This window comes from Sphaerodactylus townsendi, linkage group LG03, assembly GCF_021028975.2.
Source record: "Sphaerodactylus townsendi isolate TG3544 linkage group LG03, MPM_Stown_v2.3, whole genome shotgun sequence".
Taxonomy (NCBI): Eukaryota; Metazoa; Chordata; class Lepidosauria; order Squamata; family Sphaerodactylidae; genus Sphaerodactylus; species Sphaerodactylus townsendi.
Window position 1 is genome coordinate 172,067,300 of NC_059427.1, and position 23,599 is coordinate 172,090,898.

Consider the following 23,599-nt stretch of genomic DNA (forward strand, 5'->3'; position numbering starts at 1 on the left):
ATGCAGAATAAGGGACTTTTAATCAACTTTCACAATTGTTTGAAAATGGATTTTGCTATTCCGCACAGTAAAATCTCATGGCCTTTTGTGAGGTCACCAGCTCCCGCCTTGGCACACTCAAGCTAAGGGGCCATAACTAAACCATTCTTTCTTGGTCCCCATCTAAAATACCTGACAAACAGTATAATGTAGTGATACAATGCAGTGATATAACAGTATAATGTAGTGATAATGTATTAGGCTAGGAATGCCTGGACCAACTCTTCCCTAAGGCATGGTTTACTGATTGACCTTTAGCCAGACATGCATGTACTCTCTGTCTCTTAAACTAACCTACCTCATCACAAGGTTGTTGTTGGAATGAGATGAGGGAGGTAAGAACCCATATATGCTGCCCCAAACTCTTTGGAGACAGCACAGGATAAAAATCCTTCTTGGAATTGGCACAGAAGGAGATGCAATTCCCTCCAATTCCTGCTGCAGCTGGACATCCTACAGTTAACAGTTCAATGCCCTTCCAACTACAGGTTGACTTGCCAACAACCTAGAAGAAAAATGTCCTGTCCCTTTAACAGAAGCTGTATGTGTGGAAATGGCTAGTCCAGGGGTCTGCAACCTCTCCAGATGTTCGTGGTGGCAGGGGCTGATGGGAATTGTAGACCATGAACATCTGGAGAGCCGCAAGTTGCAGACCCCTGGGCTAGTTGAATCTTTTCAAGGAACTGAGGGAAATGACATCATGTAGTAAATGACCTCTCTTCAAGTCTCTGTTAAATGGGCAGGATTTTTGTGTGTGCGCAGGTTATTGGGAGTTCTACTAGGTTACAGCCTTTGACCTGTGACTTACCAGGCTCTGCCCTTTAACCCGGGGCCACTGTAGACTATTTTTGAATCATTTTTAAATCCAATTTTTAAATTCAAATTTGAATCCACATTTTTGAATCCATTTTTGAATCCAAATTTGCCCCTGGATTCATAGGATTCTCAGTATCACACACACACACACCGGCATCATATCGGGGTTACCTAACATGCGAACCTACAAGGAGGCAGAAGATGGCAGATGTGGTCCTGGGTTGGATCAAAACGTGATTGTAAATAGGAAGGGGAAATATATCTGGTAAGGCTCTTAATCTGAAAGAGATCACATACTGAGGAAAATGATCAAACAAGACAAGCAGAACGGTGACTTCGCCTTTCACAAGCAAGATTTGATGGCAAAAATCCTTCGCAAGAGGGAACGAAACTTGGTTCAGAGTTATGAGAACAATGGAGTATGTGAGGGGGAAAAACCTGTAGAAATGGGTAGTCCTACGATTCCCAGCTGCTATTGATCTGCAGTTGGCTTCTTTCATTTCAGATCAAGCAAGAAGCTGTGAAGACGATCTTTAGAAGCCTGGTTAACATTTTCACAGGGCACCAAATGTGAAAAGAATCCATTTGTTATTTTCCAAGGAGAACAAAGACACAAAGGAGTTGAGCATTACTTGTGGGCAAAGGAAAAAAAGAGAAAGAAGGTGAGTGATTCCCTTGACCTCAGCAGAGGCCACAGGGAGGTCAGTGAGGGTCAGGAAGAAGAGGAGTTTGGATTCATACCCCACATCTCTCAATGCACGGAGTCTCAGGACAGCTTGCAAACTCCTTCCCTTCCTCTCCCCACGACAGACACCTGGTGAGGTAGGTGGGGCTGAGAGAGTTCTGAGAGAGAAGGGAACTGGGACTGGCCCAAGGTCACCCAGCAGGCTTCATGGCTCCCGGTAGAGTTCCGGATCATCTTCAAGGTGCACAGAGTGTTGACCTTGCCCCAAGGCCCCTTACAGTGACCTCGGACCGTTGTATCTTCGAGACCCGCATCACCCCATATGTGTCCCCTATGCGGCCTCTTCCAATGTCCAGTTAGAGGCCAATCTACTAATATGGTCCCCTGGCCCTCCCGGTGATCGCGGCTTGCCTCCACGGGCCAGGGCCTTTCTGACGGCCTCTGGCCCGGCCTGGTGAGGAGCTCTCCCTCCAACTGTCCGGGCCCTGCGGAGGACCTCAGTGGAGTTCAGGAGCCTGTAAAATGCAGACTTCATTCATGAGCCCGAGGCCTTTGGAGGAACCGGCCGCTGATGGTGCCCCCTTCCCCTTCTCTTGGCTCTTTACACCTGGGCTGTTTGTCATCTAACGGGACTCACCATTCCTCCTCCTGGGGAGAGGACTTTGAATATGGAGTTGCTGGATGCCATTTATATTTACGCTAGTATTTACTGTATTGTATTTATTTGATTTAGCTTTTATTGTTTTATCACTGCTTTTAAAGGTTTACCATCTTATGTTATACTATGTTTATTGTTGTACACCGCCCGGAGCCCCCTGGGGATAGGGCAGTATAAAAGTCTAATAAATAATAATAATAATAATAATGTGGAGGAGCAGGAAAACAAACCTGGTTGTCCCGATTAGAGTCCACCACTCATGTGAACAAATGGGGAATTGATCCTGGTTCTCCAGATTAGATTCCACCACTCTTAACCACTACATCACTCTGGGTCTACACCAAGAGGCCCTGGCTGCTCCGGTTCTTCCAGACTGGTTGAGAGGGAGTTAAGACTGTTTGTCTCAGGTAATGCTGCTACATGATTATTACTTTTACCACCTGCATCACCCACAGGCCAAGTCAGGTATATTGCCACTGAGTTAAGGTCATTCTATCATACATGCTCCTAGTCGGGGCTGGATTTACCTATAGGTTTGGCAGGCTGAAGCATAGGGCCACACAATCTAGAGGTCCTCTGGCCAAGGTGTGTCATATTTTTGACACTGTCTCATAGGCCTTTCTTACACATGCTGTCATAACGCACTGTAGTCTCTAAACAACCCTTCAGTACAGCGATTCCCAACCAGGGTTCCGTGGTACTCTGGGGTTTCATGATTATGTCCCAGGGGTACCGCGGCAATGCTACCAGCCCCCCCCCCCACTTTTGTGGTGTCTCCTACTGGCAAGGATATGGAGCTCGCCTAGGGGGCAGGGCCTGGCGCAAGGTCAGCAACCACTTCCCACCAACCCCCACCTCCCGTGCTTCCCTTCACCCTGGGAGGGGAAGGTGGGGGGTGGCAAGCAGGGGAACTGGGAGGGGAAGGTGGGGGGAGGATGGCAGGGGTACCGTGAGATATATGAAGAGTGAGGTCAAGGGTACCGTGACGTGGAAAAGGTTGGAAAACACTGCTTCAGTTCTTTTCCCTGTGTAACCCTGAGTCCACCACTTGGGGAACTAAAGAGTTAGGATATTCCACATAAGAAAGAAAAATCTTCTGGAGGGCCTGAAGCTGCAGCAAGTTCCCCTCAGCAGGATTCCAACCTTGTTATCAACTACATATTAATATCCGATGTATAAGAATTTCTTACACTGATTGCTGGAAGGGGGATTATGTTTCTATTAATTGGCTTTTTGCCTGTATTTTTTATTCCATTTATTCCGTGCTTTATTCTATGTGCTGGTTACTCTGGAAGGCTGCTTGGCTGTTGACGGCTGTCTTGATGCAATGAACTGTTTTGGCATTATCGATGAGATTTATGCCTTGTTTTTATCCTCCACCAAGAGATGGGCAGTTCTAAATCCATTCTTGCAACCTCAGTCAAAAGTGCCTAAATATTTGCCAGTTACTAGGGGGGATGCACGCAGTGGTGGGATCCAAAAATTTCAATAACAGGTTCCGATGGTAGTGGGATTCAAACAGTGGGGCCGCTGCACACACACGCCTCCAGAAAAGGGTGGAGTTCGTGGGGGGGGGGACTTCATTGGGGTATAATGCCATAGAGATCACCTTCCAAAACAGCCATTTTCTCCAGGGGAACTGGCCCATTACCTGGAGATCTGTTGTAATTGCGTGAGATCTCCAGCTGCCTCCTGGAAGTTGGCAACTCTCTGTATAACAGTTGTAATTCCAGGAGAAAGGAGTTTGTAAGCTGCCTTGAGTCTCCTTGCAGCAAAATGGAAGAGGGCAATGACCAAAAGCAGGAGAGAGAAAGAATAACCCTGTCAGCTAGAAATATTTCATGTAATATGCCCTCTTAGGGTTGTCATTTCCCATGTAGTATTTGAGATCTTCTTGGATTGAGACTGATCTCCAGCCAATAGAGATCAGTTTGCTTGGAAAAAATAGCCCCCTTGAAAGATGGATTCTGTGGCATTATTATACCCCATTGAAGGTCCTCCTCTCCCCAAATCCCACACTTCTCAGGCTCCACCCCCTCCCCCATCTCCTATTTCCCAATTGGAGCGGGCATCCCTAACCCTATCCTGATACACACTTCCTGAAGGGCAACAGGTATATTTACAATATATATATCCTGTCAAGCAGAGTAACGAGCAGAAACGTGGATTGTGCAGCACGTCAAATTAGAATAGTTATCTCTCAAAAGACCAGCCGTTTTTACCTCAGAAGTTCATAAACATAAGAACTTTACTTAACTGAGAGAGAAAACATATACAGTATATACACAATAACAAAGTATCACATATATGCATGGCTCATAGTTTGTTACAGTTTGGTTGCGATACAATATCTTTGTCAGAGCACTTTTACATAGCATTTGGTTTACAAAGCAGAGAGAACATCTTTTCTCTTAGTAAGTCAGGCAGTCAGAGCAAGTGAGTGAGGGAACAGAACACTACCAACGGTTTTTTAACTGTCACCTTTAGAATGTTTGTGCAGCTTCCCAGAATTCCCTGCTGCTTTGCTCCTGCTGCATGCAAACAAGGCTGAATATTCCAACACTTCCTTCATCTCTAAAACAGGTAGCCAGTATAGGTTTTTCTCCACTTCACTAGAGGAGGATGATCCCACAAGACATCAACCTGAAGGGAACATGTAGTAATGCACCGCTGACCCAGCAGCACCGTGGTCGAGCGCTGGAACACCTACGCTCCTACGGCCTTCTGGTCGCACCGCACCCCCACTCCTCATCCCCCTATGAGTCACGGGTCATGAACTGTCTGGCTCAGTCACCGGGCGCAGGGACAATGGTCTTGCCCCCAGGTGAGGATTAGGCTCAGACGCTTACGCTCCTCTCCGCACGTAGCCAGGTGAGATCATGCATCACATGATGATCTCCCGACCTCCCAGCTCTCGGAACTCCCTCCGTTCCTCCCCTTCTACGCCCCGATAGAATCACAATAAAGGTGCCAGGAACCCTTGCACGCAGGAGACTAAGCTAGGAACCACCCGGACCTCCAGCGCTCCCGCTGCTGGCGATCTCCTGGACCAGATGATGAAACCTCCGCGTCTACCAGCCTCTTCCTTAGCGGCGACCCTGCGGGGGGGATGACTTCCACAAGCTGGTGCCGAAACCGGGAATCCTCCCGAACCTCCACCCTGCTCACGTCGCCTGGGAAAGAGGCGGCGGTACGAAGTCCGCTGGATCGGGCATCCAGGGACCCACCCGTTCCCGGTATACGCCCGATCCGCTGGATGCGGCGCATCCAGGGACTTCGAGTCCTAGGACACTCTCTGCGTCCAGCGGAACACCGGTGAGTATGGGGAGCTTACTTGCAAAAGCAGGAGAAACTTATGACAAGCACGTTAACGAACTGAAAAGCGTTAGCGAAATCACGGCAGGAGTCTCCCGTAAAGAGGGGAGCTCGCCAAAATTGGTTGAGGAGATTGAAGCTCAATGTCCATGGTACCCAGAAGGGGGGACATTGAATCTTAAGGACTGGGGAAAACATGCGAGGGCGCACTCTTACGCAGCAGAGCCTCGTAGCGCCCGATGTCTACCGCTACTGGCGTTAGGACAATGTTATGTGCGCCACATCCAGCCTGCCTGCAGACCTATAGCCAAACCGCTTGCTGTAGGCCGCCCTCGCTTCCCGATCTTTTCACCTTCAATTTCAACCCCGGAATTTTTCTCTATCCTTCGGCTAAATTGGGCCTGTCCCTCGCTTCTGCCCCTTGCTCCTCCGCCTCCTTCCAATTCTCCAGCGGCCGGCCGCTATACTCCGCCTTCATTTCCGAAGCCACCGCACCTCCGTCAGCCCGTAATGGCGCGGGTTTCAAAACTCTCGCATAGAGCGTTATTAGCCCACGATCTCTGCAAAGAAAGAAACCCTGGCGGAAGGCGATGCCGATATCACTGGCTTTATTGCCCCATCCATTTCACAGATCCCGAGGGGGAGGATGGCATTGTTCGGCGGGTTGTCCAGTACCGCCCCTTAAGCTATAATATCCTCACTGGGCTCCGCCAAAGCAATGCGGGACGTAGAATCACCAGCCCTATGTGAGAGGCATGTTGGGAAGCGGTGCGCCAGGAACCACCCTAATGGTTCAGGAGGACTGGAAAACCACCTTTCGCATGCTTTTAAACCCGCACAGTATAGCAGTGATCTGGGAAGCGAGTACCGCCAGCCAGTGCATAAGCAGAGGAGCAGCCTCTGGCGGGCGCCTACCTGCCACCCGGCGCAGCTTTATGGCTCGCGAAGCTTTTAAGCTAGCCCCAATGCACAGAAATAAAGCCCTGCCCGGTAGCCCGCCACCCTTACGGTAAAGCCTCTGAATGCGCCTACAAAGGAGCGTTTTTGAAAGAATCCCCAATACCCGGACCCAGCCAACCCAAAGTTTTTCTAGCACCCGGCCAGAAGCCTCAAAGAGCCCTATGCTGAGGTTTGTGAACACGGGCTCCAGGGGGAGGCCCCTCAAGAGGCAGGTTGACAGCGAGGAGGCCCAGGGCGAACTCGCCAAAGCGCCTTGCCAAGGAGAAGCGCCTCCGCTGAGTGCATAAGCGGTCACAGGCCCTATAGGAAGGAACCCGAGGCTGGCCGACATGCTCCAAAGCTTGCCAGGATATGCGGGTCTTTGCGCCCATCAAGCCCAGCCTTCCTAGCCGCCGCCCTCTCCGCTGCCATGAGACAGCCCGAGACGAGTGCCTTCTCAATTGCGGCAAGCCAGGACATTTCGGGAGGTGCTTAGGCTGCCAGGGGCCACCACAACCCTGGCTGGAGGAGGGTCTCTCCCAGAGGGCGAAGACCCCCCCAGGAAAGTCTAAGACCGGGCTCCCCAATGCCTGCCGCTGGGGGAGGCCAGCCCGGGCATCTCCCCAGCCCGGAACCAAGATCCGCACCTCAAACCCTTCCCCCGGGGCTCCCCCATGAGAGCTTCGCTGCCCCAGCTCAGTATAGTGATCCCATCCCCACGGAGGCCATTGGGCTGGTCTTGCCAGCTTGCTCCCCCCCCTCCGTCTATACTTCCTGCTCTGCTAACCCCTTCTACTTCCAAAGTCACCATACCTCCGCCAGTGCCCCCAGAATGTGCGCATTTCAAAATCTCTGCAGAGTCCACAGTCACTGAATTGCAACAGAAAGAAATGCTGGCGGAAGAGAACGCCAACATTCTGGCACTATGCCCAGTCCGTCCTCTCCCATTATCCAAAGAGGGACTGCCCGTTTTGAACTCCTCCTCAGAATGCCCCATAGCCAATCTACAGGACAATGAGGCATGGAAAGGGGAAAGATGCTTTCGCTACAATGGCCTTAAACCAAAGTCCTTCATTGAAGAAGAAGCCCCCTTGGCCCTCTCCAGCTGTAAGGTTCAAACCAGATCTCCCCACTTTAGCCTCTGAGCCTGTGCAAAGCCCTAAGCTCAAAGCTCCCCAGTGGCAGCAAAATGCGTCAGTACCTCCAGAGAGAGCAAGATCTCAAATCAGAGTTGCAATCCCCTCCCTCGTTAGCTTTATATGTGCTCCTGTATGCCTATGTATGTTCTGTATGTCTTGCCCCTTTCCAAAAGAGAGACCCTAAAGTTTTCCCCTCATAAGAGGGATTTTTCCATTAGCTTCTAAGCTATGCTCTTGTGTCTTCAATTAAGTTTTCTCCTTCTGATTATGTGTGCCAATGCGAGCGAGGCTTAGCCCATTACAGCATCCCCGCCTTAAGCGGGACACGGGCTTCGTCGCGTGCTCCTAGGATACCGATGGGACCTGCTTCAAGCCGCCTCCATCTTAGTTTTAAACCTTCAAAACTCTTCTTCAAACCTTTCCTTGAGAACCTTTTCCTTAGATCCATCTGAGCCTACACTGCCACATTGGTGGCGTAGCCAGGAATTATTTTCATGCTCCACATTTTCTGCTGGAGCGCCCCCCTGGCTAGTCACAGTGCGGGGGGTCTCCCAGCTCACACCTATCTTACACAGCCTCGGCTGTGAGAGGTGAGGAAACTGAAGCTCAAACCCGGCCAAAGTCCCCTTACAGGAGGGGAAGGTAGAGGCTGACTTCCAACCCCCCCGCCTTCTTTTCTGCACACCCTCCTTCTCTCTAATGGTGCTTGGCAGCACCCCACCTCTAGATCCTAGGATCTGATAAAGGGTTTTGCAAACCCCTCTCAATTTGCTTTCGTGTGATCAAACCTCAAGCCCAGGAACTGTTTTTCTTTGCATATTTCTCCTAAATCTTTCCTATGGTTGCTATACGATATGACTATAACTGTTGTGAATTGTTTAAGTTGCTTTGCAAAAAAAACCCACACTTTAGACCGGTGATTGGGATTGTTTTACAAACAAACACCACGACCTGGATGTGACCTCTCCCTTCTCCTAAGCCTTCGGGCACATTCCTGCCTTGTGTCTCTGCGCCTTGATATATTTGCGAGAGTGATGGTTAATGGGAATGGACCAACTGCGCTAAGGAAGCTTGGCCAAAACAAGCGAAAGAAAGGGGAGTAGTTCCCTATGCTCCGACCCAATCAAGGTCTCATCCAGCAGACCATATCCAAAGTATGGTTCTCTATCCAATCATTCAAAAAATTGCATAGCCCCCCCCCCACTCAGGGCTCCAGGTCCTCTATTGTCATCCCTACTAGCAGCCAGCCACGCAAGCCCCTGGGAAGCGTTGCTTGTTTTTTCTCTTCCATACAACAGGAGTCCCAGCTTTCGCCATGCCGGAGCCAGCCCCATCCCGAGGAGATGGAGGCGGGCCTCCCTGGAGGATCCAACCCAGCACCGTAGCCCTGTTGAGGAGGGCCCGATTGCCCCCCAGCCTGGGCCGAGATGGGAGAGGGATCTCTCTGGAGCCCAGCACACCAATTCTTCCGCGGAGATCGCTTAGCCCTCACTGGGGCCACCCGAGCGAGAGCGGCAGCCTGGGCCAGCTATGGCTCAGAGTTTGATACTGTGTGTCGCTGCCCTCATCCCACAGTGCGCCATTCTCCTCTCCCCTCTCTGCAGCCCCTGGCTGGAAACTTGGAATTGCAGCCAGGAACATTCCTGATAGATTAACCCACTTGGAACTCTCCGCTGTTTTCAGCCCCGGCTTGAATATTGTTGGAACCGCCTTCTCTCACAGCCTTGCTCGTGCAGAGAATCACTGAACCTGCAATGCTAAAGACTATCAGTAGCTCTCCCTCACAGCTCTTGAGAAATCCATGGACTCCTAGCATGCATCGCTCTGTAGCTTTGGTAGTCCAAACAGCTTAAAGAGCCATGCATTGGACAATTATGCAACCACGGGTTTGCCTTCCTTCCGTACATCATCAGCCTATGTATCGTTTAGCCATGTTTTGGCCCATTGCTTACTGTGAACCAACTATTGCTGAAGTTATTGCATGCCTTAATTTTAGAAGTTATGTTATTTGTTGTTTGCTGCATTTCCGCCTGTGTCTGCCGGAGCTCTCTGCTACCGCCTCACCATCGTTCTGCCTCAGGCTTCACCCCGGAAGCCCAAGCACAGCCATGCCGCTCCGCCCTTCCCCTCGACCCCCCTTGCCGGAGCGACGTGTGCAGGCTCTAGCTCAAGGCCAGTGTGTTTCCCTCGCAACTTCCCTTGTGGGAGTCGGACTTGTTTCCTGTAACTTACCAAGACTATTGGCCGGCTGGCCTGTGCCCTTCGCTTGAAGTCCATCAACTCCCACCTCCATTGCTCTGGATGCCCTGGCCTCAGAGCAGCAGGAACAAATCGTCAAAGCGACTTTAGATAATGTCGTGCACGCCATTGATTATTTGTTGTTATTGCATCACCAGGGTTGTGAGAATGTACATATTATGTGTTGCTTTAATCTCTCTGATAATTCCCAGTTGATTCATTATGAAAGTCCGTGGAGTTGCAAGAAGTTGTATCCAATCCCTGAAATACGATGTATTGCCCCATTGGTGGTCAGCCCTCTGGAGCTGGCTGCCGGGAGGAGATAGTTGAGTGCTATCGTACAGCTCTGCATTGGTTTGATTGTTATGCCTCATCGTCGGGTCTTGTTTTTTTGTTCAATGTGTATCTAATATTGCCTGTAGCGTGTGTAAGAAGCCCCTCGACTTTCCCCTGCCCGCAACCAAAGTTCTAATGTTGCACTTTTAAGCAGCTTCGGTCAACTTCGACCAAACAGTGGAGGGACAAGCGTCCCCTAAATAAGCCCCTCAGCATTTGACCTCCCTTCTAAAATGTAAAAAAAAAGGAGGAGATGTAGTAATGCACCGCTGACCAAGCAGCACCGTGGTCGGCTGGAACACCCTGCAGCTCCCTACGGCCTTCTGAGTCGCACCGCACCCCCTCCTCATCCCCCTATGAGTCACGCGGGTCATGAACGCTGTCTGGCTCTCAGTCACGGTAGCAGGGACAATGGTCTTGCCCCCAGGTGAGGATTAGGCTCAGGCAGGCATGCAGGCATCCTCTCCTTGCGTAGCCAGGTTGAGATCATGCATCACATGATGATCTCCCGACCTCCCGCTCTCCCGGAACTCCCTCCGTTCCTCCCTTCTACACGCCCCCGATAGAATCACAATAAAAGGTGCCAGGAACCAGCACGCGGGAGACTTCGCTAGGAACCACGGACCTCCAGCTGGGCATCCCACGCTGCTTGGCCGATCTCCCACCAGATGAAACCTCTGCGTCTCGCCTCTTCCTTAGCGACGACCCTGCGGGGATGACTACAGAACACCCATTCAGAAACAGCTGTCTCAATTGAAGAAGGATGCTTGGCTTGCATTCGCCCCACATTTTGTGATTGGCTCCATGGCAGCCATTTTATGATTGGCCCTAGTGCCCCATGGCGGCCATTTTGTGGTTCTGCTACTTCCCCATTCTCAGAATTCCAAAGGGTGCCATGAGACTGGGAACTCTTGATGTAATGGATCAAAAAGACCCATCACACGTAGTCAAAACTGAGAGATTTTGTATTTGTGGAGATTTCACTTCTGGTCTGTGAAAACCAGCATTGAGACATGATTGTGTGTCTGTGAAATGTGCTATGTTCCTGAGCAGGCCTTTACTACTATACTCTGTCTCAGAAAACAATGTTAGTATGGTCAGTTGAGAGGTTGAGAAAATTGTATGCTTCTACATTAGAATATAGTCCCGAAGAATATGAGAATTATCATTCATTTTTACATGCTACCTTTGTCCAATCCAGTATTTTGTGCATTATTGAACATGATATTTTGATACAACAGCATTTATTGTTTGACGTTCACTGAATGTCAACATGTATTCTTTACTTTCAAACTTTCGAATGGATGGGGCGGGGGGGGAGCTGTGCTACGTAGGCACTAGTACCCAGACAGAGAATTCTACAACAAAGGTCTTTCCATGTCTCAGAAAAATATGTTAGTAGTATATTCTTCCGCCACTCAACATGCCAGAAGGATATACAACCCTACTAACATATTTTTCTGAGACAAACTATAGTGTTAGTATTTTCATATGTTGAGTTTACTCTCATCTTTTAGTCTGACAGATATGCCAGGGCATGGTTTAGCCAGCATAAAATTGTCACCAATAATATTTCCCTTCCATGGCAAATTACTCACAGGATAAGGAGAGGTGATTGTCTCAGAAGACTGCGCTAGTGGGCAGGAACCACAGGCTTCGTTGCTAGGTATACCCTTATGTCTTCTTAAGTGGCAGCTTCTACCTGGCTGAACCCTTCCCCTGTTGTGACCCTACTTACCACTGGGAGTGCTATGGATCCATCTCTGGCAACCTTGAAGCAGCACAAAACTGGAACACGGGTTGAAGCGCTCAACAAGCTACAGTTGAAACCCAGTGATGCGCAAGCACAACTTTCTGCTGGGCTTACATGGCATTAGTGAAATGGGAACACAGCACCACCCTCAGACAAAGCAGGGAGTAGTAACCCAGCCTCCTGCCGAAGTACCACAGTTGGGGTGCAATTTGGCGTGTTCAATAGGAGCCTGAGGAATGCCAACTGAACTCTCTTTAAGGGAGTAAAATCGGTGTCTAACTGGGCGAAGCCACCAGGGGACAGGGGGGTGCACAACGCACCGGGCACACCGATTCTGGTCATGTGGGGGGTGGAAAAATCCCCCGTGCTCCCCCTGCGGCACCCCCCACCCCCTTCCGTGGTGCCCCCCCACGGCGCCCCCCCCACTTACTTTTAGGAATGGAACATTCCAGAGAAGAAGCCTGCTTGTGTTGCCTGGGCCTGGTGGGAACTACATTTCCCAGGGGCTCCTGAGAAATGTAGTTCCCACCAGCCCAGGCAACGCAGGCAGGCTTCTTTGGCCTACTCCTTTCCTAAAAGTAAGTGAAATGGGGTGCCGCAGGGGGGCTGCCATGGGGGGCTGCTGCAAGGGGGGCCGCGGGGGGGGGCAGGGGCACTGGGGGGGCGAAAAAGCCAGAGTGTGCACCAGGCGCACTCTGGCCTAGCTACGCCTCTGCACCATATACAAGCTGCATTCAAGATTTAGCCAGATATAACTTGATAGTGGCAGGGATGAATCAACTGCTCTTATTGCGGTAAAATTTTTGAATAACTGCTCTGCTCTTTTGCGCTGAGTCAGCTAGTGCTTTCTCAGGAGGCCACAAATTGTATTAACAATCCCCAATCCAGATGGAAATCAGCATTTTCCATTTAGGGGTGCCACTTGGCAGACATTGGTAGCCTCTCTCCCTTTGTGAATGTTGCTGCATATTCATTAACTGAACTTTCTGCATTACTGGATTAGATTGAAATCTATACTTGCCCCAGAATAAGAATAAATGGTGCATACTGAAAAGAATGAAAAAGGAAAGCAGGTTTCGGTTTGTATTCTTCATGCCTCCTGTACTTACTCATTTCCTAATCCCACCAGCAATCTGCAGTTCCACATTCTTAATGGTTTTACAATTATTGTCTTACAAGGTTGAGCTGTCAGGGGTACACATGAGAAGAATACAAACACAGTCCAAGTTGTATCTGCCAGCATGGTATAATGTTTGAGAACAGCGGACTCTAATCCGGAGAATCGGGTTTGATTTCCCTGGTCCTCCACATGAGATGCAGATTCAAATTTGGTGAATTGGGTTTGTTTCACCCCTGCACCACATGAAGTCTGCTGGGTGACCTGGAGTGAGTCACACTTCTCTCTGAACTCTCTCAGCCACACCCACCTCACAAGGTGTCTGTTGGGGGGAGGGGAGGAAGGGAAGGAGTCTGTAAACTCCTTACAGTTGAAAAAAGCAGGGTGTAAATCCAAACACTTCTCCTCCTTCAAGTTAAGAAGGTTCTAACAGCTATACTGCACTTGTAACAAACCCCTAATTATAACCTCATTGTTTTCACCCAGATGATAAAAACACTGTTCTCTGCTGAATATTTTTGTTAAACAATCGGTTTGTTAATTGCAAAGTTTCAACTGGCAAGAGTGATAATTAGCAGGAGGTTTTTCTTCCAGCCATATGTTTACCTCCCAAGAAGAGATTTTTGTGTGTGTGTCCATGCCTGCTAATTAACTATCAGCTTATCAACGAACCGTATGGAGGTTAGTATGTGGAGATGGGTATAAATGGCAGCTACAGGCAAATTTCCCATCAGTTGAGAATATGGCGGGGATTGTCAGACTCTTGAACGTGGAAATAACAGAGACCATAGGAAAGTCCAAAAGCAGTTTATTCCAGGTGATACGAAGAGTAACAATGTAAAGCAGGATCTGAGCTAGAGAGCTCAGATCCTGGACTTTTATCCTTTAATCCCCCCGTTCCCCCCCATACCAAATGTTCACTACGGTATCTACTACAAAGCTACAAAGAACCTGGGAACCTTTCACACCTCTTTGAAGACGGGCTGGCGCCAGGAGATTGCTAAGAAAGGAAGAAGGAAACAGGGAAACAATTGCAAATTACACACAGCAAGACATCAAGATCCTGACATAGATAGCGTATGAATATAATGTTGGTTGCCAATTTTTCTTCTGACTCCTATGCCCCATCACTATGTGTCCAATTAATTTCTGCTTAGTGCACAGCTCTTAAAAGCATTCTGTATGTGTGTGTAAGTGCTGTCAAGTCCCAGCTGACTTATGGTGATCCAGTAGAATTTTCAAGGCAAGAGACTAACTGAGGTGGTTTGCCATTGCCTTCCTCTAAATGTTCTGTCCCCTGCCCCCCACCAAATCTCTACAGTGACTGCAACATAAACAAGGCCATTGTTAGGTTTCAATACGAATATGTGAATTTCCCAGTTGAAAGGATTTTCCCCAGTGGTGGGATCCAAAAATTTTAATAACAGGTTCCGATGGTGGTGGGATGCAAACAGTGGCACCGCCGCACGCACGCACCTCCAGTCCCTATTGGGCAAGGAGGTTGCTTTAGTAACCCCTTCTTGGCACTCGGAAAAAAATAGTAACCACTTCTGGAGAAGTGGTGAGAACTGGTTGGATCCCACCTCTGATTTTCCCCCTTTTAAATAAACCTATCGGTACTTTGATTTGAGTAGATACAGAATATGGCAGGTTTGCTATTATTGGGAACTAGATGGAGCATGCATATTACTTCTATTCTGCAGTCACTCCACTGGCGGCTCATCAGTTACCAGGCTCAATATAATACAGTTACATAGCGCCACGGAGGCGTGGGGGGCAGCAATGTACCAGGCACGTGCCAGTGCAGAGGTGTGGCAGGGGCGTTCTGGGACTGGCAGGGGTGTGGCAGGGGCGTGGGGCGCATGCGTGCCCCGGGCGCAGTTCCCCCTTGCTCCAGCTCTGATTTAAGATATTAGCTGTCACATACAAAGCCCTTCATGTTCTTGGACCCTCATATCTGGGAGATCGCCTCTCCCCCGTGCTCTGCTAGGAAAGCTTTGTTCACCCCAACAACGCCTTCTGCAAGTACCAATCTGCAAATGGGCAACATCACCAGCTGCCCATACGATGCCTATTCTGTTATGCCCCGTCCTTATGGAATGTCTCCAACTTTTCCAGGATTCTGTACCAACTGAAGGTTTCTTTTCTGGAAAACCCCACAAGATCACCATAAGTTGGCTATGACAAGACAGCAAAGCAAATAAATAAAGGGCTAGGCCAGCCTACGCCACACCTTACCATACCATACCATACCATACCATACCATACCATACCATACCATACCATACCATACCATACCATACCATACCATACGCCTTTATTGGCATAGAAACAACATAGCATAATACATAATAGACATATTTTAAAATTTTAAAATTAGAATTAAAAACAATCAAGAAGAAGAAGAGTTTGGATTTATATCCCCCCTTTCTCTTTTGCAGGAGACTCAAAGGGGCTTACAATCTCCTTGCCCTTCCCTCCTCACAACAAACACCCTGTGAGGTAGGTGGGGCTGAGAGAGCTCCGAAAAGCTGTGACTAGCCCAAGGTCACCCAGCTGGTGTGTGTGGGAGTGCACAGGCTAATCTGAATTCCCCAGATAAGCCTCCACAGCTTAGGCGGCAGAGCGGGGAATCAAACCCGGTTCCTCCAGATTAGATACACGAGCTCTTAACCTCCTACGCCACTGCTGCTCACTCAAACAAAATATAAAAGGCCCATTTTTACAAGGACAGATTTAAAATTTCCACAACTTATCTCCCATTGTTAGCATGACACAACTTTATGGCTTCTTGGAGAAATTTGGTTACCCTCTAGCTTAGTTCAAGATTGGAGTAATTCAAAAGAAATATTGTCTTAACAGAATCAGACAGTACAGTCCTATGTTCTAGAATAGGGCTTATGTATGTCACTCAGATCTTGAAATAAAAAGGACAATGAAGTAGAGAATGCAGAATAGTTTCACTGCAGTCTGACGGGGCAATTTCTTTCTGAATAAGCTACATTTTGGAATCTTCCATAAAGTAGATAATTGCCCTATTAGATAAGAGTTAAAAGGTGGCTCTTTTGGTTACCCTCCCCACCTGCTTCTCAAACAAAAGCCCCAGGAAACTATGCTTAGACATCATAACAGCCATGTAGAAATAAAAACAAAAATAATGAATAAATATCAAATTTTAAAAACTCTGTTCGGGTTTGCCTGATTTCATAAACCTTGCAAACTAACAGCACAGTCCAGAGGTGGGGGAGCAGCGCTGTGTCTGGAGATGACGCACCTAAAGTGGCGTCGCACCACTTCCAAAGGGGCTCCGGCAGCACTGGCAGGAGGAAAATTCAAAATCCCTCCTGCTGCCCGAAGTGCCTCATAGGGGAAACAGACGTACGCCACTGCTTTTGTGGGTGGGTTAGGAACCCCTAAGCCACACCCAGCTGTGCTGGCCTACAGCTTTATGCTGGTGTGGCTCTGCAGAGCACAGGCTCCTCCAGGTCGGGCATCGTGGAGCTCTGAAGCACATCCATTCCATTTCATTCCACAGCCTTTATTGGCATCATGTAAGTATTAACAGCACACAGATCACAAAAAATAGAGTCACATAGTTTAAAATTAAACTATAAAACTCAAAAGACAATATTATTAAAAGGGGGAATAAAGGAACTAAACCCCTCAAATCCGTCCTGGAATAATTAAAAAAAATGGGAACTATAGTAAAAAGCCCTATAGATTAACACCACGACAAAGCTCTATTGCTGCTTGCAAGAAACAAGCTACGGCTTCACATCTGGTTGAATCAGAAGTGTTTAATAAACAAGATAGCTTTAAAATATCGGGAAGTCCAACTCTGTATATTAAAATGGGGTTCATATATTTCTCGCAGAACATAAAAAGGACAGTAAAAATATGCATTATAGTTTCAGAGCTCTGAAGCACCTGCCTATCTCTAGTCCCCCCCCGCCCCGCCCCCCCGCACTGGCTCCAAAACCCCATTTACCTCCACCCCCCTCAGACTGAGCTGCCTGCCCAGTCAGTCCTGGCTTGTACTTGGATGGGAGACTATTAAGGAAGTCCAAGGTCCCTATGCAGAGCGAAACAACGTCTGAACATCTTTCATCTTGAAAACCACATGGGGTCACCCAAAACAGGCTGCAATTTGACAGTACTGCCCCCCCCCCCCAATAACTTCAATGAAGAGAATCACATAAGATTGCCCCCCGGCCATTGCCAGTGAAAAAAATGGTAGTATTCAAAGTGTTGCAAACTTATGAGCAGCCCTTGATCGCACCGTGCACTGCACATTGGAATCCATCATTACATTTTCCCCCATATGCAAAATAGACCAGAGCACATTGGAAAATGCACTGTCACTTTGACGTGTATGCCCCCTACTGAGCGTGTGCTACAAATGGGAAAACAAAAGCACATCGATTTTTCAAAGGGAAAAAAAAATCCCTGTGAAATGTTCAGACAAATTGAGGGCCTGGAATAATTCTTGCTAAGCATTTGAGAACAGGAAAGCCACCATGCGTTCCTTGCTTTTTGCCTCCTGGAAGAATCAGGTTGAGCCCAACTGAGCTGTTTGTGAAGATGATCTGCTGCGCGGCTGACCCTGCTGCTGCCAATGTCAACAGAGCACCAGCACAGAAGTGTGTCTCTCCCCGCCCCCCATACTTTTCTTACCTGTGGCTGCCACGTACACCTAACGCCAGAGAGCGTTTAAAAAACCAGCTACTGAAAGATCACCCTAGTGCAAGAGTGTCCAACTCTGGTGCCCCAGATGTTCATGGACTACAATTCCCATCAGCCCCTGCCATGTTGGGGCACCAGAGTTGGACACTCCATTGTGATCTTGTGCCACAACCTGCTGGTTCCCCGGCTTTCATTAAAAAAAAAGACTTTAGACTTTTTCCTTTTGGGAAAAAACTCACTCTCTTCTAAAAATCTGAACTAGGAAGTAATGATGTTAGGAAACTGGAGGAATAGTAGATATACGCAGGTTTCACAAGGAAGGAAAGAAAGAGTACATATTTAGTATTATTGAAATGTATTTATTTTTATCTGCATTTTAATGTATTGTATTGATGTATTTTATTCTAATCTATTGAGTGTAAGCCACTCTGATCCCTGTGGGGGAGAGTGACATATATGTTTGATGATGATGATATAATACATAATAATATACATTATTGTTATTGTTGTTATTGTTATACATTGTTAACATTATTATAGATGAACGATTATGGCTATAACTGCAGGAAGGCCAAGCGGCTGCAATTCTCACCTATTTCTCCCCCCGCCCCATCCCTCCCCGCGTCTGAATTTAACCCCTTGCACTCCCTCCTCTGCCTCGAAAAGGAAATCCTCACCCTGGCAGCCAACAGCCGACCTCCTCCGCAACCCGCCTAAGAGGTTTCACCGCAAGCGCATCACCCACGTGCGCTCTGCGGCGCGTCGGGCTCGCTATGTAAACAAGGGGGCGGAGTTATGTTAAACAGGAGGGGGGGCAACGCCAAACCAGGCTCCTCCCTTCTTGGAAAGTCAAGAGGACTCCCACGCCGGGTTCCGAAGAGGGAATCCGCGGGTGATCCACTCGCTCGCTGGCGAGATCGCTTTGCGCCGGGGCAAGAGGGGGGCACGGCGAGCCCGGGAAGCCTCCCAGCGGCACTCAGCCTTTGCAGGCAGCGGCGAAGCTCCTTTCTTCTCCCCGCCTTTGCAGAGATCCGAGAAGCAGCCCGGCGGCGGCGCAGCAAACGCGGCTGCCCTTTGGGGACTGTGCAGGGTTGGCTGGTGGTGGCTGCAAGGAGTGGGGCGGCGGACGGAGCCAGGCGCGTCTGGTGCTTCTCCTCCCCGCCCTTGGCTGAAGCTGGAGGCCGCGGCTGCGGAGTTTGCCCCTTCCGCCTGGCGTTGCAAAGGGGGCTTCTTGGGCAACCTGGAGCCCTGATCGGCCCGAAGCGCTTGGCGAGGGTCCAACTTCCCTGGATGGCGACGCGGCGGGGCGCGTTTGCCGCTTCGCCTCTCTTCCGGGCCCCAGAGGGAAGTGCTGGGGCGCGGGTTCCCCGTCGGGGGATGGGGCGCCGTCGGGCTCTGGAGTGACGCGAGGGCTTAGGGCAGCAGCAGACCCGAAGACGCGCCGCTGCCGCCTCGCCAAAGTTGCGCTTCGGCCGCCGACTCCGATCGGCCGCCCTCTGCAGCCCCGGAGAGGAAGGGGACCCCGTACTGCTGGAAAGATCCCGGCCGGACCGGCTGCTGCACCCTCCTGCCGCCGCCGTGGAAGCCCGCAGGATTGCCAAGGCGGCTCCATGCGGCAGCGCTCCCGGGCCGAGGAGCGAGAGGCGCCCCCCGGGATGAGTCTCCGGACCGGGCTGCTGCTGCCGCGGAGCAGCCGTCCCCCCGGAGCTGCTCCGTGCGGGACTAAGGCTGCGTGACCCCCCATGCGCTGCTCCCAGCGGTCGCGGAGACTTGCGCCAGCCACGCTTTGCGCCACAGCCGGGGCGCCTGCGAGCATGCCTGCTGGACCACTGCCTCTCGCCCGCGGGGGAGCCTGCCCTTGACGGGGGAGCCCTGCAGCCCTGCCTCCCTCGGCCTGCAGGGGTCATGCCCGGAGCTGCGGGGGCGCCTTGCAAAGTTTGCCAAACCCCCTCGAGGTTGCGTTGCACCTTCGCCCGGGAGCCTTAAGGAGCCGCATTGGACAGGGCCGGGGGGCTTCCAAGCATGGGCGACCGGTTGCCCGAGCCCACCCGCGCTAACCCTTCCCCGGCCGTGGCCGCCTCTGCCGAAGCAGAAGCCATCGAGGTACTGGAGACGGAGGATGTCCTGCCCATGGCGACAGAAGACGTAAGTGGCCTTGGGGGGGCCTGTTCCACTCACCTTCTCCGCTTGAGTTTAATTCGGATCAGAGCGACTTAAAAATAAATTATGGTATTAAGAGGAGCAGCAGCAGCAGCAGCAGGTTCTTTAGAGGAAAAAGAAAGTATTCCTCGCAAGGCTGTGCGGGCTTCCTTGGAAATCAGCCCTCTGAGTTCAGTGGGTTCTTTACTGTAGGGCCAAAGATGCACAGGGTTTTTTAAAAAATGTATTTATGGGCCGACAACTTGAAACGGCAACTTTTTTTGCCCTTCTAATCCCCCCTCCACTTTTAACCAGCCGCTGTGATAAATAGATGCTGCCGTTCCAATCTTCCCTAGTCTTTTATGTTCCCCAAGCCACACTGAAGTCTGAGACAGCTTAGCAATCTGGTTTTTAAAAAGGAAAAAAAGACTGCTTGTCTCTAAATTCTAGCAGTTGGCCCCTTCAGGAAAGTGGCCCTTGCTAATGCACCAAAGGTTCGTCTTCCCTTGGGTGGTCGCATTCCCGCACACCTGAAGTCATGTGTGGGAAAATGAGAGATGGAAATGAAGCGGGAAGGAATTCCAGTGGAGCTGATACTGTGGGCTCCGTTGCCCCCATATGAAGCTCTTTGGTCAGATGGGAAGCCCCCTGGGTGACCTTGGGGCCAGTTGCCATTTTTCAGGACAACCGGCCTCACGTACCCTTCCCCAAGCTTCTTGGGACAAATGATTTGATTGACAGGTGGAACAGTCCCTGAGATCCACTGGAGTGAAGGGGGGGGGGGGGTTGTGCTTGCTATGACTGGGGTGCCGGATAATTTACTACTGGACATCTATTAGCGACTGCTTCCTGCTGTTACCCAGAGATGACTCTCTGCATTTTCTGCAGTGGCCCCTAGCTTACCACCCACAGTTATGTCTTTTTCTGTGCGCTGTGGTTTTTGTGGAGCTATTTAGCAGCAAGCGGCAACTTAAATCTGCCGTCACTTGGGCTTAAATTCGGAGAGTCTCTCTGTTCTTGCGATGTCTCCCGGAGCCTTTGCGTAACCCCGAATCCTGTCCCAGTCAGCACTGCGGGTGTCTTTTGTATTTGTATGGCTGGCTTGTATTTTTAAAATCGTTACTGGCACTGTTGTGATCTCTTGCGATAGGAAGACGAACGAAAGGGCATTTCAAAGGCATCGCTGCTTCTCCGAGTGTTGGCTGTCAATTTTTGCAATGGAGCCCAGGAGCGGAAATCCCACAGCTCGTTCTGGGCTGTCCCCAAATGTGCTTTGCTTTCCAATAAGTACACATAGTGCACACAGCTTTAAAAGCGAGCCTTCATCTTGCTAAGCAGTCTAGCTTTCCCCTTGTAAGCAGTAATCTTCTCAAGATTCTTAAACAGTGAACCTTATTAGTTACCCAGCGTAGCATCTTTTTGGGGAGGAATATTTCAGTGCCATCCTTCTGCTGCTGGGGGAAGATTTAGGGATTCTGTGTGTCCTTCTTAACCCGTAGCTGCCAAGAGATTAATCACTAAATTCCAACAAGTGCCGGGGACTTGAAGATGGCGTGTTCTGCCAGCTTAGCACTTTTTCAGCAAACAGCCGGCTGTGACTGGGAGCAATTCCCCAGGTGCGCTTCAAATGCAGCCTATCTTGAAGCCTCAAAAGCAACCCGACCGAACATCTTAAGAGATGTGGTGTCGTAATTCATAATGCTTTAGGCAGTTCTTGCTGTACAAACTTATTTCTTCCTCAGTAACATGATCATGGCAGAATTAGAGGGAGTAGAAGGCACCTCACTATTGTGTATCATTTTGTAATCCCCCCCCCAACTGCATAGATAAGGTGACCCAGAGTTCTGTGATGCTTATCTGGAGACCCTTGGTGACTGGATCAGGACTGGCAGACAGACTTCTCTTAAAGAGCGCCTTGTCCGCTATTGCTGACAGTCCCGTGCAGTTTGCAGCCAGTGTGCATGTGCTTGGGGGATGTTGTAAGGTGCCATCTCAGCTCCTGTGGGGTGATGATGAGGCCCGATGGGCCTGGTGAACACCCTGTGCAAACTCAGTGCCCAGCCTAAAACACTCCCAGGATTCTTTGCAGAATGCAGAAGTTCCTAAGCATGAGCGTAGGGGCCACGGGGACATCTGGGGACAAACGGCCCGGGCACCCCCGTTGGAGTCACGTGGGGAGGGAAATCGCCCCCCCCTTCTGGGAAGGAGGAGGGGCATGGCTGGGCCTCTAAGGTGCGACGTGCATGCATTGCCTGGGCCAAGGCCTGCCTGGGCGGTGTGCGCACATTGCGCCAAGGCCCAGCCATGCCCCTCCTCCTTCCCAGAAGTGGGGGGGGGGTCCCCCCACTTACCTGAGCTCAGCCGGCTGCTTTTTGCAGCCTGGTGGGAACTACACTTCTCCGGAGACCTTGCAGGTGAGTTAGGGCTCGCTTCCTGGGAAGTGTAGTTCCCACCAGACTGCCTTTCCCACCAGGCTTCAAAACGTAGCCAGCTGAACTCAGGTAAGTGAGGGAGGCAGGTGCTGTGTGTGTGTGTGGGGGGGCATTTTGCCCTGGGCACCATTTCCCCCCTCTATGCCACTGTTCCTAGGCAGAGGACCAGATTTCAGATGGCCTGTAGTCCCTTCACAGAACTACAATTCCCATGGCTCCTTTGTGGGAAGTTCCAGCTGATTTGTATATCTGAAACTTGCTTAAAAGTTGTAGACTGTTACTGCCCTGAGGCTTCTCAGTTGTTGCCCGGCTTAAATGACCATGCTTTCATGGCAGAGAAAAGGCACAAAATCTGTTGTCATGCCCTGATGTCAATCACATGTCCTGGGCTTTCTTAAAACCTCTCCAACTTTGAGGGAAAGACAATTGTCCTTCCTCATATCTATCCGCTTCTTATCCTCAAATCCTTTGTGGTCCCTACTGATGTGATAGAAAATACCCCTAGACCCACTTTGCCATTTGTATAGTTCTAAATCAGGGGTCTGCAACCTGCGGCTCTCCAGATGTTTATGGATTACAATTCCCAATTGGCCATGCTGGCAGGGGCTGATGGGATTTGTAGTCCATGAACATCTGGAGAGCCGCAGGTTGCAGACCCCTGTTCTAAATGGAGCTCTTGGTTGTCATTCCATTTGATGGTCTTTAACCTTCTCATGGACAGTGGACAGTCCTTGTGGCAATGTCCTCTGCTGACTGTTTGCTGTTTTAGCGCCAAAACTTTAGCAGTAGTATTTGAAGGATCTGTCAACAAACTGACAAAACCCAGGAAGTTTTACTTCTAGGAGACTTGCCACTTACCAAACATGAATATTGTCCTGTGAGCCATTCTTCGGCTTGTGTGCATTGGGGTGCCTGCCTAGCAAAGAGCCCTTAGGGGATAGGGCGGTATATTAAATCGAACTAATAAAATAAATAAATAAATAAAAATAAATTGCTGATGTGTTCTGTTAGCAATGGAGTTAGCCAGTGATAGAGTGCCAAATAATAGGTAGAAAATCCACTTGTTGTTTCTTGCCTGCCTCCTATCCATGCTCCCGTTACTTCCTGCTTTATAGAACCATAGAGTTGGAAGGAACCAAAGTTCATCTACTCCAACCTGCTGCCCAATGGCAAGGCCGTCAACACACCAACCCCCCACAGAACAACCTTTGCTGTCCAGAACACAGAGAGACACAAGCAGAGGGCAGAAGCAGACCAGAAAGGTATGTGCAGAAACAAGTAGCTATAGGTGGCTCTAGCTAGTGAGTCAA

At 49.9% G+C, this 23,599-nt stretch overlaps 1 protein-coding gene across 3 annotated transcripts in view; it reads left to right on the forward strand.

Annotated features, from left to right (window-relative positions):
- Positions 1-19,724: 19,724 nt before the first annotated feature.
- RHBDL3 (rhomboid like 3) overlaps positions 19,725-23,599 on the forward strand; it is a 258,878-nt gene continuing 255,003 nt past the window's right edge. For 2 of the 3 annotated variants that reach the window (XM_048490912.1, XM_048490913.1), the window contains exons 1-2: positions 19,725-19,863; positions 23,405-23,551. In XM_048490912.1, the coding sequence (XP_048346869.1) occupies positions 19,741-19,863; positions 23,405-23,551 (270 nt within the window). In that variant the 5' untranslated portion in view covers positions 19,725-19,740. The remainder of the gene's footprint in view (positions 19,864-23,404; positions 23,552-23,599) is intronic. The other variant, XM_048490914.1, reaches the window with a different exon arrangement.